The sequence below is a fragment of the Pelodiscus sinensis genome, chromosome 4 (assembly GCF_052426305.1).
Source record: "Pelodiscus sinensis isolate ZL-2025 chromosome 4, ASM5242630v1, whole genome shotgun sequence".
Taxonomy (NCBI): domain Eukaryota; kingdom Metazoa; phylum Chordata; order Testudines; family Trionychidae; genus Pelodiscus; species Pelodiscus sinensis.
The window spans coordinates 121257906-121275365 of record NC_143055.1 but is presented as its reverse complement, the minus strand read 5'-3'; the positions used below and the strand labels follow the sequence as shown (position 1 = coordinate 121275365).

The 17460-nt window shown below is 46.4% G+C and overlaps 1 protein-coding gene across 7 annotated transcripts in view; it reads left to right on the top strand.

Annotated features, from left to right (window-relative positions):
• LOC102463931 (putative E3 ubiquitin-protein ligase HERC3) overlaps positions 1 to 14405 on the top strand; it is a 109574-nt gene extending 95169 nt beyond the window's left edge. For all 7 annotated transcript variants that reach the window (XM_075929572.2, XM_075929573.2, XM_075929569.2 and 4 more), the window contains 3 exons: positions 3631 to 3814; positions 5418 to 5520; positions 12882 to 14405. In XM_075929572.2, coding sequence (XP_075785687.2) covers positions 3631 to 3814; positions 5418 to 5520; positions 12882 to 13090 — 496 coding nt within the window. In that variant the 3' untranslated portion in view covers positions 13091 to 14405. The remainder of the gene's footprint in view (positions 1 to 3630; positions 3815 to 5417; positions 5521 to 12881) is intronic.
• The last annotated feature ends 3055 nt before the right edge of the window (positions 14406 to 17460 follow it).

The following is a 17460-nucleotide window of genomic DNA, read 5'->3' as shown; positions in this document are numbered from 1 at the left end:
CCCTGTCATTTATATTGGTACAAATGCTGCAGGCAGCATTTATGGCAACACAATACTTGAATGTGATAAAAAACTGATGAAAAACACTGTTATGAAAGACCATGATATAAAGGAATTTATCATGTCTCAACTTGACCAAAGAGCAGTAGTTTGTATTTACAAACTACCCATGAACAGTTTGCATGACTGTCACCTGACAGAAAAAAACATGCCTTTTTATAGGCAACTTCAACAGTCACAGAATGACCTAGGGACACTCCAACAATGACAACGATGAAGAGAAGCTGAAGAGTGTGCAGCAAACAACTCAACTCTGCTGTATGACCTCTGAATAAATACTTCTTCCAAAGAACAAGATTGGGAAAATATATTTCTAGCTCTTGCCACTTCTGAAAATGCAGGTGATTCCTTTCTGAAAAGCAGGGAGGTTATGGCAGCTATCCCTATCCCATAGGTCAATGCATGTCACAATAGAGGCTGCTTCCAGCCCAGGAAAACATAGTACCTACCAAGATTCAATTTCACAAAGACTGACTGGGAAGGCTTTACCTCTGATTTGGATGAATCCATCTGTATTAGTATTCTGACACATGAAAACTCTGCAGAATGTGTCTTGCTGGTCTGGAAGATTGTCTAAAGAACATCACGGGGGGGGGGGGGGGGGTGTTGGACATTATAAGTTTAGACTTTCAGAATAAACCCACCAACAATATAGAAGAGATTCAGAATTGTTGACTTGGATCTCCTAGGTGAATAAACCACTGGAAATGCTTGTGGGAGAGATGAGAAAAGAGTGGTGTGAGTGAAGGAGACTGGTGGTTGAAACAACAAACCTGTGTCACAATTGCCAAAAAGCATGCAGATGGCAGAATGAGGAGCAATGGTCCCACGTTGCAGTGGGAGAGGTCTAGTTTGGATATTAGGAAAAACTATTTCACTAGGAGGGTGGGGAAGCACTGGAATGGGTTACTAGGGAGGTGGTGGAATCTCCATCCCTAGAGGATTTTAAGGCCTGGCTTGACACAGCCCTGGCTAGGATGATTTAGTTGGGGTTGGTCCTGCTCTTAGAGGAGATTGGACTCAGTGACCTCCTGAGGTCTTTTCCAGCCCTAGGATTCTATCTATGATCCTAAACAGGAACCCAGCCCACAAGGCACAATGTGAAACAAAACAAATCCAGTGAGAGCTTCACTTTCTCCTCAGAGAGACACCTAAATCATAGTGATAGTTATCAAACCTCTGAAACTCACTCATGATAGCAATGAAAACTTTGAAATGTGGAAAGGCAGCTGGGGTAGCTAATGAACTATTACTAACCCTAGAGCACAAGAGCACAGAATTATCCACCTTAACAGTACAGATACTCAGGCTGTGGAGACAGGCCAAAGTGCTTCCTGTACTCAAACCACATAAAGGCCTTAACTGTGCAAAGATAAGTGACCAGTGTCCTTAGTCTGTTCAGCCTAAATAAGTGTTCGAATATGGGTAGAGTAGTTTAGATGATGGGCAGCTGATGGATGAATAAGCTGATTTTTGCCCAGGATGTTTATGCCGTGGTCAGGTTGTACTCCTAATTGAATACAGGCACTCCCTGAGTTACAAACATCTGCACCTACAACAGAACCTCAGCTGCAGCCCCAGGGAAATAGGCAAAAGGTGCAGGTGGTGAGCAGTGGAAATGCTGGCTGGAAGACTCCAAAGAAACAGAGGGTGATTGCGCAATTGGCAGCTGGAGAAAAGCAGTACTGTGAACAGGAAACCAGCACTTCTCCCCACTGCTGGCTGCACGGCTTCTCCCTGCTCCTCTGGGGTTTTCTGACCTGCGCTTGCGCCGCTTGCTGCCTCCTAGGCAGTGGGGACTGGGTGTATAGTTCTCATAGACTGGCAAAAAGTAGCAGGCACCAGTTGAATACTAAAAAGAAAAATTCACTCAAATTGGTATAACCCCTTTTTTTGTGTGGACCCTGTTATGCTCGATTGAGGTGTTTCTAACAAGCAATACTCTTATAAGCACATTTACATCAGTAGAACTACATTCACGGTAGGGTTGTATCACTTTAACTCTGTTGGCAGTGGACTGCACTCAGCTGCATTCAGACAACACGTGGAAGGTGTGAGTATCTCTTCCACAATTGGAGAATCAAAGAATCAACAAATTGTGGCACATCATGGACAACTGTCCCATTACCATGTACAGTCGGGGTCCCACCCGCCTATCTCAGAAGCATTAGAATAGCTTTTGAATATCAAGATTCACTTATAATCCTAGACGGTTGCTTTCAAATGCTATATGAAAGAAGACGATGAACTCTGTTGGTGTGTCTACCTATTTAGTAAGCTGCAGCAAAATCTGTGTAGAAATGCTCTAATATTATAATCTTTTCTAGATGAGCCATCTGTTCACTTTATCCTAGTGTATGAACCATGACGCCCTCTTCTGGCATTCACCAATGTTGCATGAGTTCACTTAACCATATTAGCATCTTTTAATTTAAGACAATTTCACAAGATACATTTATTTGTAAGAATGAACACTTCAACGGAATTGCTTCTTTCACATTGCCTGGCCTTCTGTGTAAATTAGAGCAGTCTCAGGGCTGTCTTGAACATCATCTCTGTTTACTAGGGCCCCACTGTGAATTCTTAAAAAGCCAGAAATAGCCATAGCAATGGGCACTTGATCCACAACACTCTCCTTCTCAGCTCTCCTATTTTGTCCTCCAGCCTACTCTCAGCATAGCCTCTACATTAGGGGTGGAAGCAAGGCTGGTATACAGCTCTGGCACTAGTTCTGCATTGACCATGGAGGTCCTTGTGTCAAGGATATTAAATTCTCAGGGAGTAATTTTTGTCTCTGCGAGTCCTTTACACTGCCAAAATGGTTTAATGAGATCTTAGTATAACTAAGAATCAAATTCTTTGCCTTTTGCTGTTTTCTGTCTTGTTAGGTTAGCTGTGACTGGGATGTCTCTCACTCTTGAATGTCCTTGTATCTTTTCCCTTCACAACCCTCAGCACGCAGAGCACTTCTGCTAATGGGAAGGAGATGGGTATTACAGTATGTTTAGATCAAGGCTTTTAAAAATAGGAATTCCAGGTTATGCTCTTCTGAAGTGCTGCAAACCCACCAGTTGCCAGTGAATTATGTCAAACAGGTGCCTAAATCTGGACTTATTAGGCTCTTATTTTTTGAAAATCTTGGTCATTGTCTCTGTCACTTTGATTTGACCCCCAGTCCTGAGTAGAGCATCAACTCAGGGCATCAGGATTCAGCAGATCAGGCCAGAGAAAGCAGGAAATGCTGGGCTGAGTGATTTGAGGAAGTCTCCACTGCCATTGCCTGAGGTCAAACAAGTCTACAGTGCCTCTTGCTATCTGCTACTTTACAGTCATGTGTACCATTACTGGGAGCCTCGAGACAGGCATTTCATTCAGGCCCTCTGAACAGTGTGTCCATTTTATTCACAATAGGCAGGAGCCCTCTTTTTAAACCTGATTGGGTCCCTATAGCTTCCAGCCCACAGTGTGAATGGTCACTTCCTAATAAAACTGAGTTTGACTAAAACTCTGTAATGTGAATAACAGTATTTTCTTTCTTCTTTCTTCCCTCCCCTTCTCTCAATACACTAGACAGGAATTTGTTGATGCCTACTTAAATTACATCTTCAGTCTCTCAGTCCATGAGTGGTATATTGCTTTCTCCACTGGCTTCCTGAAGGTGTGTGGAGGAAAGGTCCTGGAACTCTTCCAGCCCACAGAGCTGAGGGCCATGGTAGTAGGAAACAGCAACTACAACTGGAAGGAATTGGAAGAGGTAAGTTGACATGGCGCATCTTTTCTGTTTGTCTTCATGGACACAGAAACCAGTAAGAATGTACCAGTGCTAATCTGGGACACTGGTTTCCTACTCTGACACAGACTCCATATGTGACCTTGAGCTCATCATATAGTCTCTGTTTCAGTTCCTCATCCATAAAATGAGGGTAATAGCACTGCCTTGCCTCACAATTGGTGTTGGGAGGAAAAATCCACTGAAGATTGAGAGTTGTCCAGAGATGGTGGGAATAGGGGCCACATACGTACTTAGCAGATCATGTATCACATTGTAGTCTTAAGTATGGCCATGATTTTTACACTGGGTGTCCTCTGCAAGGAGTTGGGATGGGGTATAGTCCTCAACCTCTTCTGGGAACTTTTATCCTCATTATATAACACCTTTTGCTGATTCCCTTGGAAGTCATTATCACCATTAAGCTGCCCTGCCTCTAACAAAGACTGACAGGCCAGTATAGAAGGAATTCTACTATCTTTGTTTAAGGTTGAAGTCTGAATTCAGTGGAGCAGGGCCAGCTTTAGGCCGATTCCCCGGAATGGGGCCCCACGCCTAAGGGGGCCTTGCTCCCGGCGTGCAGCACATGCGCAGTCTCCCTCCTCCCCCCCTCCGGGCGCGCAATGTATGCGCAGGCCCCTGGGCACACGGCGCATGCAGGGCCCCGTGCTTCTTAAAGCCGGACCTGCAGTGGAGAATATGAAAACAGAACTCTCTCTCAGGGAGAAATTCAGCATGAGGCAGAGAAGGCAGTAGAAGGCCACAAGCTTCAGTAGAACTTGGGTACTGCTTAGGGCTTGTGCTGCCCTGCTGCATGACAGTGAATTGTACTCTCTAAATATAAGCATGTGATCTAGTTTCTTTCCCCATTCCACACGTATTATTGGTTTTATTAGAACATCAGCAGTTGCTCTAGAATTTCTAAACTGTGCTTTTTATTACAGTTTGCACCTCCGAAAACTGGCACACTCTGGTCCGGCTGCAGCCATGGTCCAGCAGGATCATGGATGCTCCTGGACCAGAAAGCCCAGGAGCCGGAGGGCTGGGGGCAACAGGGTTGGCAGCCTGGCTGGGGGCAGTGCTGGACTGGGACTGGAGCTCCGTGGCAGCATCGGGGTTGGGATCAGAGCCCCTGGCAACCCATGGAAGTGTAGGGCCGGGACCAGAGTTCCCCAGTATTGGGCTGGGCTGGGTCCCCCCGCCCCAGCAGCCCCCAGGAGCATTGGGCCTCAGGAGTATGGAGCTGGGGCCAGAGCCCTATGGCAACTCGCAGCAAGCAGGGTCTGGGCCGGAGCCTGGGCCACCCAGGGAGCTGGCAGCAGCTGGGTAAACAGCCCAGCCAGATTTGGGTGGGGGAGTGAAGCAGGTTGCCTGGTGGGGCAGCCTATTGGGAGCAGGAAGTGCATTTGGGGGGGGTCAGTGGCAAGGGACTTTCCGGGGTCCAGAAAATTCTCTTGTTCAGGACCAGTCAGGTCCAACCTGCAATTAAATGTTGAAAGCATATCACCAGCTTTTATTCTTAGGATTCCAAGGAAGGGGAAGTTAGTCCTTTCTCTCATAAGGGAAACGTTTGTGACTCTTTTAACAGTGTGCTGTCTACAAGGGGGACTACTCTGCTACACACCCAACAGTGAGAATGTTCTGGGAAACCTTTCATGACTTTCCCTCAGAAAAGAAGAAGAAATTTCTTTGTAAGTATCTTGCAGTGGTATTAGCCACATCTGGAAATTGTAGACCCAGATTTGAACAGCAGCTATATTGTGTACATGTAGAGTAGCTGCACTGACTCTTGCTGCACAGATAAAGTGGAAAAGTTGGTGTCTCAGTAATATCCACTAGCTAGAATAACTTTTGCCATTTTCCTCCAGTTTCTTTTCTCTTCTATTTTAAGTTTTGTACTAAAAATCCCGGTAGGCAAGTGGTTTTCAAATGTATTTGGTTGTGCCCCCTTCTTTGTGTCTATAGTCACTTATGCTCCCTTCTTCCCAAATATATATATTGCTACCCAGCCCTGAAGGCAGCACTGTGCCAGCAGCAGCACAGAAGTAAAAGTAAAAATGGCATTTGTCAGTGTCACACTTTACAGCTGATTTTGCATCCCATCACCCTCTTTATTTCTGTGCTGCTGTCAGCTGGACCCATGCCACCACCTGAGGGAGTCAGCGGGGCAAAGGAAAGGAGAGCCGAAGCAGAGTCAGACTGTGCTGTCTCTGTCATGCCATTCCCCCACTTGTCAGGTGTGCATAGCCCTTCTGGACAAGCCCCAGCTGTTCAGGGCTTGAGAACTGCCCATAGTTTGAGAATTTCTGCTGTAGTCCCATTCTAGTGATGGTGGTGGATGGTATTAGCATTGTCAGAAAGACACTGCAATTTTTTTCTCTACTGGCCAGAAATAACTGTAATTTTGACTAAAAGCATGTTGTATTAGTGAACCAGTTTTCCAAGGCTCCAGTTGTGAAGGAGGAAAAAGAAAAATGCAAAAAATAATAATTTCTTTGTAGGGGGATGTATAATGCAGCCGTATCTACTGTGTACCACATAAGCACCGTGCTTTGATAGGAGAAGCCAAAGCTGCAAATATCAGGCCAGATCTTTCATCCTGGTCAGCATGAACTTTTAAGTGAATTTAGCAACCTTAACAATGATCTTTGAATCCCTGAAAATCCTTCAGCTAAATCCTTTCTCTAGTCCTTAATGCTAAAATATCATAGACTCCTAGTATAATAGATCCCTTCCACTCCCTGAGAAGTCATGAAGTGCAGTCCCTCACGGCAGGACCAAGCACCATCTAGACCAGGGGTTCCCAAACTTTTTGACACGGGGACCAGTAAATCTATTCACAAACTTTTGGAGGACCTGTAATGTTCATTTGCATATTTGCATATTCATTAATCAAATTATGAATATTCAAATAAGTTGTTTCTGGTCCCCCCAAAACCCCCAGTGCCAGCTTTAGCAAAGCTTGATATCGTCACCCACAATATTCATGCCAGCAAGTTAAGGAATATGGATTGGATAAATGGAGTGTAAGACAGGCAGAAAGCTGGTTAGACCAGGGTTTCCCAAACTTTTTACTTTAGTTGGAACCCTTTTTTTTTCAGTACTGTTCATATAACATGTCTGGTATTTTCTCATTAGGTAAGTTTTATTATTACTAGATGTATCAGTTTGTAGTTTTGAACTGCCGGGCTGGTGAATGTGCTCAGGCTTCATGAGTGTGTCTACCAGCCAGACAGTTCGCAACTACTCGAGGGTGTGTGTGGGGGGAGGACGACAACAGAATCCCCGGGCCGGACTAACTCATGCTTTGGGAGGGAGTGGGGCAGCGCTCCGAGATCTACATATGACCAGGTCAGTCCCACTCTTCGGTACCGGGCCGCGGCCCATACTTTGGGAAACACTGGCCTAGTGAGATTGCGGAATCTCCATCACTGGAGATATTTAAGACCAGGTTAGACAGACACCTGTCAGGGATGAGCTAGAGCAACTCAACTTTGGAAGCCCCAGGGGCCACACTGATACTTACAGAACATGCTGAGAGCCTCAACTGAAGTGTGGTTGCATATGCAAGCAAATATATACAAATAGCTTCTCTCAGACTGACAGGCATGAATACAAAGATTAAGGCAAGACTGTACAACACACAGGCCCCATTTAAGTCAGTTCTGCTGATATTAATAAAATTCAATATTTACCCAATTTCTACCCATGTGACAGCACTTTTCATGAGCAATGACGGTCCAAGAATTTAACTACTAAAACGCATTTCAACAGAAGATCATTACACTGACTACTTTTTTGTTTTGGTTCCCACTCGCCAGCCACATGTTGATCCCCACATAAACCCAAACTGCACCGCAGGGCTCAAACAAACTGGCTGTGGGCAGCATACCAAGTTATTAATAAATATTTTTAAAACTTTTCTCTCTGCTGCCATGTCTCCTCTCCTTGCTCCATCATCTCCCCTGGCGCCTGCTGCCCCCCAACTCCTCACCCTCCTCTGCTGTCCTGACTCCTGCCCTTCTCACTGCCCTCAGCCTTCCTGAAACCTGCCCCCCTCCACCAGCCCTTCTCTCTCCTCTATGCCCACTCCTCCAGTAGCCCCACTCTGCTCATGTGAGCTACCCCTCTTCTAACACCTCCCTCTACACACCTGTCCTGCCTCTCTCCTCTGGTGCTGGTCCCTCCCATGCAGGTTTCTGCTCTTCTGCTTCACCTCCCGGAATCTCCTGGCACCTGCACCTTCCCTTAGCCCTGCACCCTCCTGGTGCCTCCCCCTTCCCTTACTTCCCCTGCCCCCTTTGCTCTTTTTTCCCTGATACCCTCCCCCTCACCACTCTCTGCCCCATTCCTCTCCTGCCCCTCTGTGCCCTCACACATGTCGTGCTCCATTCCCACCTTTCTCATGCCCACCCCTTCTTTCAAGCCTTCTCCCAGCACCTTCCCCTTCTAGCCCCCAATGCCCTTCCCCTCTCCTCCCCTCCCCTCTCCTCTCCTCTGCTCTCCTCTCCCAGCATCACCCTGTCCGCCCTCCCACTGACACCTCCCCTCCTGCCCTTTCCCTCATTGTCTGCACTTGGCCCCCTGGCATTTGTCTCTCCTTCACCCTGTCCCTTGGTGTCTTCCTCTCCCAAGCCCCTTCTCCTTCCACTCCTCCCCCTCTGCCCAAGCCCCTTAACCCTCCTTTCCCCCCCCCCCACTGCCACCGCACAAGCCCTTTCCCTGCCTTCTGCCTTCCACATTGCAGGGCCGGAGTCTGTGCTCAGGCCCCGGAGGCCGAACCCGGAGGCAGCCCCGCAATCTGCCTCCGAGGAGTTCTAAAATCCCAGGCCGGGCTGTGACGTCACGTCTAGCCCGGGCGTCCTCCCTGCCCACGTGTAACGCCACACATGGGCAGCAGCAACCGGTGAGGAGGAGCCGCGCACGGCAGGGATGGGCCAGAGCCTGCTCCAGACAGAGCTAGGGGAGAGACCCAGCTCCACATATTGGTGGAGCAGGGCCCCTGGCTCTGTAACTCGCCGGCACTTCTGGGTTCAGGGGCACGGGACCCGATTCGACTGAATCAGTCAAATCAGCCTAAGGCTGGCCCTGCCGGCAGCCACCAGGCATGCTGAGGCCTGGTATTTTTTCCCTGCGGCCTGGTAGTTTGGAGAATGCTGATCTAGATCATCCCTGACAGGTGTCTGTCTAACCTGCTCTTAAATATCTCCAGTCATGGAAATTCCACCACCTCCCTAGGCAATTTATTCCAGTGCTTAACCATCCTGACAGGAGGTATTTGTCTTACCTGTGTTTTGTTTAGAGTTGTTAGTAGTCAGTTGCAGTTGGGGGTTCCCCTCCTTTTGTTTGTTTTTTGTTCCTTGACTGAGTTTTCCCTGTGGCAGACAGCGGGGGTTTAAGAATTGCCTCACTTGTGGCAAGCCTGTGCCCAGAGGGGAGCCACATACGGCTTGCCTCAAGTGCTTAGGTGAAGGACACTTAGTGGATAAGTGCACTGTTGGCAGGAGTTTCATGCCCCGGACGAGAGAGAGTGACATCAGCATTTGAAACTCCTGCTCATGGAGTCAGAATTTCGATCCCTGGTGCTGGACCTGACATCACTGTCTTCACTGCATAGTGTGCTGGCCTCCTTCCGTGTGGGACACATTGGTGCCTCATAAAGAAGGCCCGAAAGAGCACCGGCATCCCTCCCCTGCACACAGGATGAGCTTCTCTGCTGGGCACCACTCTGTCTCTGGTGCCACATAAGAAAGCCAGGTCTAGCTGAGGCTAGTCTCTGGCCAAGAAGGCTACCAATCACCATCCATTGGCATGTCCCGTGGCGGGCACTTTCAGGACTGTACTGTGCCACCAATGCCATCCACTGAGGCTGGGGCCATGAGGCTAGGGCTGGCAAGTTGGGCTTTGTTGGATCCCTCTGAGCAGGAAGTCCTTGAAGAGGATCTGGATCCCCCTTCAACGCTGGACACCTTTAAGGCAACAAGGGATCTTATCTGATTGTGGAGCACATGGCACCAGCTCTGATGCAGTCTATGCCTCCTTCACTGGCACAGGCACTGACACCAACATCCTGGAGAATGTCACTCCCAGGGAATCCCTACATCATCTTCCAAATCCTGCTTGCCAAATTTTTGCTGTGGCCTACATCCTGGGTATTTTTGGAATGTTACCTATAAAAGGTGGTGAATGGGGTTGACTCGTAAGGATGTCAGTATTTATCTGGTTAACCAGTAAGTCTTGTCCTTAATGGGTGAGGCTTATCAATTAGCCTTAACTGGAGCAGCTCCCCACTTGCCATGGGCAGGGTGCCACTCCAGCTCTGTCAGGGGAGGCTGGGGTCTGCCATAGACAGGGGCTGCTCCAGCCCAGCCGATGCAGCCCCTGCCTGTGGGGGGCAGAGGAGTCCAGCCCTCCTGCCTATCTCCCCTTTAACCAGTTAATTAATTAAACAATTAAATGGGATTTTACACCCCTGTTGACTCCGCTGGGTTACAAGGCCCTACCTGTACATGCAAGTAGTGTACTGTCTGATGCCCTGGCATCTACTAGCAAAAGGCTTCCTGGTGATTATGTGCTTGTGGCTAGAAGATCTAAGAATTAGCTTGAAGTATGAAATTCCTTCCTAGACCTCCCAATATATTTTAAACAGTCCCTCCACTCATAATAAGACAGTTCATTTCCAACTTTGCCTTCGACCCTTTTTATCTCTTGAGTGTGACCTCTTTCCTCTCCTTCCTTTTTTTCTTTGGTTATAGCAAATTGTGGTTTTTCTTTTATGTTTAATTACTGCCTAGTGGAGCTATCCTGCCATACTCCATATGTGTACTTCGGCAGCATTCAGGATTTCACCATGAATATTATTTGAATCCATCACTAAGGCTATCTTCTTTCTAACACCAGGGATGGACCCCTGCTATTAACGTTTGTTTGTTGACCAAATTACCACAATTAACCTCCTCAGAAAGCTGTAGAGATCTCATTTTATATTCATGATATGAGGGTACTGCGTACTTTTTCCAAGCGGATATGTTTGTAATGGTACCATCAAGCAGGCTGGCTAGCATAGAAGTAAATTACACTTACCCAGACAATACAACAGGATTGAGATACAAACATATAGCAGAGTTTCATACCTTCATATACATAAGTAAATAGAAATGATAACTATACAGGAACACTTCTGCTGGTCCCAACGGGCCATCTTGTTAGGCAGGTCTCACTTTTTCAGTTGCAGATAGAGATGTCAAAACTTTAAATAAAAAGTCCACTCATTCCCAGGATGTTAATATAAAAAGTTAGATTACAGGCAGATGAAATTGCACAAGCATTCATTTGTCACTTTACAAAAATAATGTTCAGAGTCCTAAAACAAACAGGATATTTTCTCCTTATTTATTCTTGCTTCATTTGTAAACTGTCATGAACTGAGTTAGGGTATGTTAGGCTCCGTCAACGGAGCCATGTAGATGAGTTTACTCGACATAGGAAAATGAAGCGTCGATTTAAATAATCACTGCTTCATTTACATCAAAATGGCCACCACGCTTTGCCGATCAGCTGTTTGGCGGCACAGTGGGGCAGTCTGGACGTGCCACGGTTGACAAGGGATGCCTTTGTTGACCGCTCCAGTAAACCTCATTTCACGAGGCATCTTTCGGAAAATAAAGCATTTTTAAATGAGGGATAAGGGATCTTTCGGAAAAGGCTTTATTTTCCGAAAGATCCGCGTCTAGACTGGCGCTTTTTTCCAGCAAAGCTCAGAGCCGGAAGAAAGCGGCAGCCATTTTTATGCTAATGAAGCGGGGGGGATTTAAATCCCCGATTCATTTGCCATTGCGACATGTCTAATTTGCATCCCTTTTACGGAAAAGGGATGCAGTCTAGACACAGCCCGTCATACTCTCTGTGATCCAGATTGTCACACAGTGTTTCCTCATACCCCCAAACTGCCAGCCTAGCTCTGTTACCCTGTGTGACTCTATTACTGTTAAGCACACGCTAAGTGCACTGACTATACCCTCCCCCATTGCTGCCAAAAGTTTCCTCACGTGTAACTCCCACACACACACACACTCTAGCATGATGGTCCTTGCCCCTCAGTCTCACTGCCTTCATACTCTCAAATATTCATGAGCCCAATTGCCTGGAAATTCATCCTCCATGAACTCAACTGTTGCACATTCCTCCCCTCCCCCACTCCATTGATATAAGCAGCACTACATCCAGCCTGTTCCTCCATGCGTGAATGTCCCTGTTGTGTTCATATTTTTTTTCTTGAACAAATGTGCCCCAGTGTATCAAGCCTTAGGCTGTATTCTTGGCTGACCTCCTTGGCTTCATACTCACCTTCACGGCCCTCATATACCAATAAGCCTATTCTCTGTGAGCCTGTAGGCCCTCGATTGCCTCTCAGTTTTTCTCATTGATCTCTTTCATGACTCCCACTATCCCCTTGCTTTTGCTCTGTGACTGTTTGCCGCCCCATTTCCTCTAAACTCACCCTCAGTGACCCCTACACGTCTCAGGCTTGTGGGTTCATGCCATAAGTCCTCCACCGTGATTGCCTACAGTAGGCCAAGCTGGAAGACTGGATGCTATTTCAGCCTTGCCGAGGAGTGGGTGCGAAGTCTAGGAGCAGCTTCTAGGTTGCATAGCACTGGAAGTCCCAGCAAGGCAAGCAAGAAGGATGTCTTAGATTTCTGGATTGGTGTGGCCCTTAGTTATAGTCAAAGTAATCCTGCAGTTTGCTTTATCTTATAGCAACATCACTATAGCTGCCAGCAACACTAGAGCCCAGACTAGTAGGTGCTTAGAGCATGCTCCTTAGTCCACATCTTCTGCCCTCCCCTCGCACATGCCTAGCTTAAATCGCTTGCCCCATTGGTACAGCATATGGTGCCTTGGTCATCTAGGCATTAGGGTTCAGGCAGGGAGGTTGTGAGCTTGGGTGTGGGCTTTCCCCCCCTTAAAGCCTCTTTGAGGATAGGGGAATAGGGATTTGCCTGCTAGTGTCAATGCTTTTCTAACTCGTCTATTTCCTTTCTACTCTCAGTGTTCCTGACTGGCAGTGACCGCATCCCTATCTATGGCATGTCAAGCGTACGTATCATCATTCAGTCCACACTGCGTGGGGAGCAGTACCTGCCTGTAGCTCATACCTGCTATAACCTTCTCGACCTGCCCAAGTACCGCAGCAAGGAAACCCTGAGCATGCGGCTTACACAAGCCATCGACCACTATGAAGGCTTTAGCTTGGCCTGATTGCCAAGAGACACAAACACAACAAATGGAGGGGGTGTTATTTTTGTAACGTAATGGATTAGAATGTTTTATAAAAATACTAGAATCAAAAGGCACGGAGGCCAAGTGTGTCCCAGTCAATCATCTCTGGTATTTTAGCAGAGACACTGTGCACCGAAGTCTCAAACCCACAGCAAACAAAATCAGGTCAGCCTTCTTTTTTAGTGAGTAGTTTTTATCCCCTAGCAGTGGCTTGCAGCTCTCTCCCCCCACCCTCCTTTTCTTTCAATCTTAAGTTCTTTGATCTTTGCTCCTCTTTGCATTCCTGGCTGTGGGTGAAACGATGATTTTTTGTAAAAACTGTCCACCCTTCCCTTCTCCCCAGTGCAAGCTTGCATAGAATTACTAAACTTCATCCCCATTTCCCTCCTCCCTCCAGAACAGTTAGGTACTGGGTTGGGGGCACTATGCAACACTTGTCTCTGATCTCCCTTCTTACGGTATACACTCATTCCATTTGCACCAGATTGTGGATTATGTGTTTTTTCTTCTGATTGGGTCTTTGTGGCATAGCCTTTTTTAAAGGGTTAGGTCACTTGTTTTAGTTCTGAAGAAAAACAAAATGTAGAAATTTGTAGCTTGGTAGAAGCTCCACTTACGAATCCAACACATACTACAAGTCTGCAGTAGTTCTAGTAGTTAACCTAGTTCTAGTTTCCCGCCTCAAAGGCAAGTGATCCTGATAAAATGTGAGCTGCCAACTTCAAAGAATCAGAATCTAATCTACAGGACTATGTGAACCTACTTTTGAAGGCTTGTTCATGTTTGGAATCAGATGAAATCAGGATTTTTAGTGCAACATTTCTACTTGACACTTCGTGTCACCCTTAAATTCTGGGACTTATGGCAATCTTTGTTATGAAGCTTTTGCTGATCATGTTTGAAATGTACATGAATGGTAGAGAAGCGGATGAATTAACTATCCATTTCCCATAGATTAATGAGCTCTCTGTTTTTTTTCTGCTCCATAATCAGTTACAATGGTGAACAATCACTCATTTCCCAAGAATATGTGTAAATCGAATTTTAAACTCATGACTGTTGGAGAATGGACATTTATAGAACAGACTATTTATGTTCCATGTTTGATTTGCAGTATTGAACTTTGCACTTCCCTAACAAAAGGTTGTAAGCATGGGGCTTTTTAAACGTATTGATTTAAATGCCTGTTTATAAGACAGATTTAAAGACAAATATTCAGCTATAGCAAATGTAAATTTTCTATGTGTGCGTGTACATAGTTCCGTATTATGCAATAAATTTGATGTTTAATTCACTGCTTCACAGCTTTTTGTTTGAAGGTATGGAAGGGATGGAAATATTTGATGTGGGCTTCCAGTTTGGAGAGGAGCATTGTATGGAAGAGTAAATCTTTCTCACGCCGCTCAAATCTGCTTGCTTCCTTAGTCTTTTCCTCCACACTAAGTGACTTTATTTGTACATGCTATAACTAATGGCTTCCCTCCTGCATCAAAGAGGCATGTTAGTTAGCTTCCTTTCAGCTGCACCAGTAAGATGGAGCAGACAACTCAATTATGTGGTGGGAGCATTTAAAGGCCCACCTTCCCTCCTAGAAATCAGAGCTTCTTTGAACAGTGTGAAAGTCTCTGCCCCCAAAGCACATATTGGCCAAATAGACTAGACCAGACGAGAGCAGCAGAAGTGCTTACTATTGATATTGGCAGACTGCTGCCAATGTACAAGTAATTCTGTAAAATGTTTTGAGAATCAGCCCCAGTTTCTTTAATCCCGGTGATGCATTGTGTGCACATGGGAATTTCCCCAGGCCAGAGCTCCTGCACCCAAGGGAAAGAATGTCTGATGTCCATTAGAGGGCTGTTGTGTTGTCTATTACTGTCATTCCAATCTGGAAAAGTCCAAACTGCTGAAAACATGGATAAGGTGGGACAGAGAATCATCAAAGGTTAAGGTTGGAAGAGACTTCTTGAGGTCATCTATCCAATCCCAACTAATTATCCCAGACAGGGCTTTCTCAAGTCCCAACTTAAAAGCCTCTAAGGATGGAGATTCCACCACCATTCTAGGTAAGCCATTCCAGTGCTTCACCACCCTCCTAGTGAAATAGTTTTTCCTAATATCCAACCTAGACCTCCCCCACTGTAACTTGAGACCATCGCTCCTCCTTCTGTCATCTGTCACTACTGAGAACAGCCTTTCTCCATCTGCTTTGGAACCCACCTTCAGAAAGTTGAAGGCTGCTCTCAAATCCCCGTTCACTCTTCTGCACACTAAATAAGCCCAGTTCCCTCAGCTCCTGCTAATAAGCCATGTGCCCCAGCCTCCTAATCATTCTATTACCCTCTGCTGGACTGTCTCCAATTTCTTCACAGCCTTTCTGTCCGAAACTGGATGTAGTACTCAAGGGCTATGTCTACACTGGCATGATTTTCCGAAATGCTTTTAACAGAAAAGTTTTCCGTTAAAAGCATTTTCGGAAAAGCACGTCTAGATTGGCAGGATGCTTTTCCGCAAACGCACTTTTTGCGGAAAAGCGTCCATGGCCAATCTAGACGCAGTTTTCCGCAAAAAAGCCCCGATCGCCATTTTTGCCTGATCGGGAGCAGCATAGTATTTCCAGAAAAGCACTGACGATCTTACATGAGATCGTCAGTGCTTTTCCGGAAATTCAAGCGGCCAGTGTAGACAGCTGGCAAGTTTTTCTGCAAAAGCAGATGATTTTGCGGAAAAACTTGCCAGTCTAGACACAGCCGAGATGTGGCCTCACCAGTGCCAAATAAAAGGGAATAATCAGTTCCCTTGATCTGCTGGCACTGCTTCTATTGCAGTCCAATATGCCATTCGCCTGCTCTGCTACAAGGGCACACTGTGACTCTCATCCAGCATCTCTTCTGTAATTCCCCAGGACCTTTTCTGCACAATGGCTGCCTAACCAATCAGTCCCTGGTCTATAGCAATGCTTGGGAGTCTTCCCTCTTACATATCGCATTCTGCACTTGTCCTTGTTGTATCTCATCGGATTGCTTTTGGTCCAATCTTCCAAGTTGTCTAGATCATGCTGCACCTGATCCTTACCCTGCAGCATATCTACCTCTCCCCTCCCAGCTTAGTGTCATCTGTGAACTTACTGAGTGCACAATCCATTCCCTCAGCCAAAGACGACGTTGAACAAAAACAGTCCCAGGACCACTCCCTGGGACACACGGCTTGATATCGCCTGCCAGCTAGACATGGAGCCTTTATTGAGCCTGACAACCTAGCCTGTTTTCTTTTCTTACAGACCATTCATGCAGGCCATATTTCTTTCACTTCACAGCAATAATACTATGGGAGACTGTAGTTAAAGCTTTGCTTTATGTCACATCTACTGCTTTTCCCATATCCACAGAGCCAGTTATAGCACCATAGACGGAAATCAGGTTGGTGAGGCATAAACTTGCCATTGGTGAAGCTCTGTTGTCTGTTCCTGATCACTTCCCTCTCCTCCAAGGGCTCGTCTACACTGGCCCCTTTTCCGAAAGGGGCATGCTAATTTCACAGGTCGTAATAGGGAAATCCGCGGGGGATTTAAATATCCCCCGCGGCATTTAAATAAAAATGTCCGCCGCTTTTTTCCGGCTTTTAGAAAAGCCGGAAAAGAGCGTCTACACTGGCCCCGATCCTCCGGAAAAAAGCCCTTTTCCGGAGGATCTCTTATTCCTACTTCAAAGGGGAGAAGGGGCTGATTAATCACCTGGGAAGCTCTGCTGCCCCACAGCTTGAGAGAATGCTACTGATGACATCATTGTCATCCCACAGGAAAAACTTTATAGGTACAGTAAGAAAACTGCATTGTAGCTGTGTGACTGCCCCTGCCAGATTGGCTTCAGCACTCTTTTTTAGCCTGCTTGATGCCTTCAATCAGCTCTACAGTGAAGCCATTGAGAGAATACAAGGGTACACAAATGAGTCGGGGCGGGAGGGGGGGGGGCGGAGAGACTCTGCTTTTACATATCCCTGTGTTTGAGACCAAGAAAATACAAGCCATGGCACAGGATACAAGAAGGCAGCTGTATTGTCTCTATTTTGTCTTCAGTCCTATTGCTTATCACTGGAGAAACTTCTCTGCAAGCTGAAGAACGGACTGAATGACCCATTCAAGCTTTGAACAACTTCCAGGGCAACTGAAGCCGGCAAACTTACCAGTACTGCTAAGAACCTCACTGAAGTAGTAGGTATGCATCTATTTGGTTTACCAGTTAATCACTCGCTTCTTGTTCTTCTCTAACAAACCTCTCCTTTTAGCATGATATTTTTGGGTAAGTTCCAAATTAATAGTGTCCATGGGATCTTTATGGGGGAAAAGGCAACGC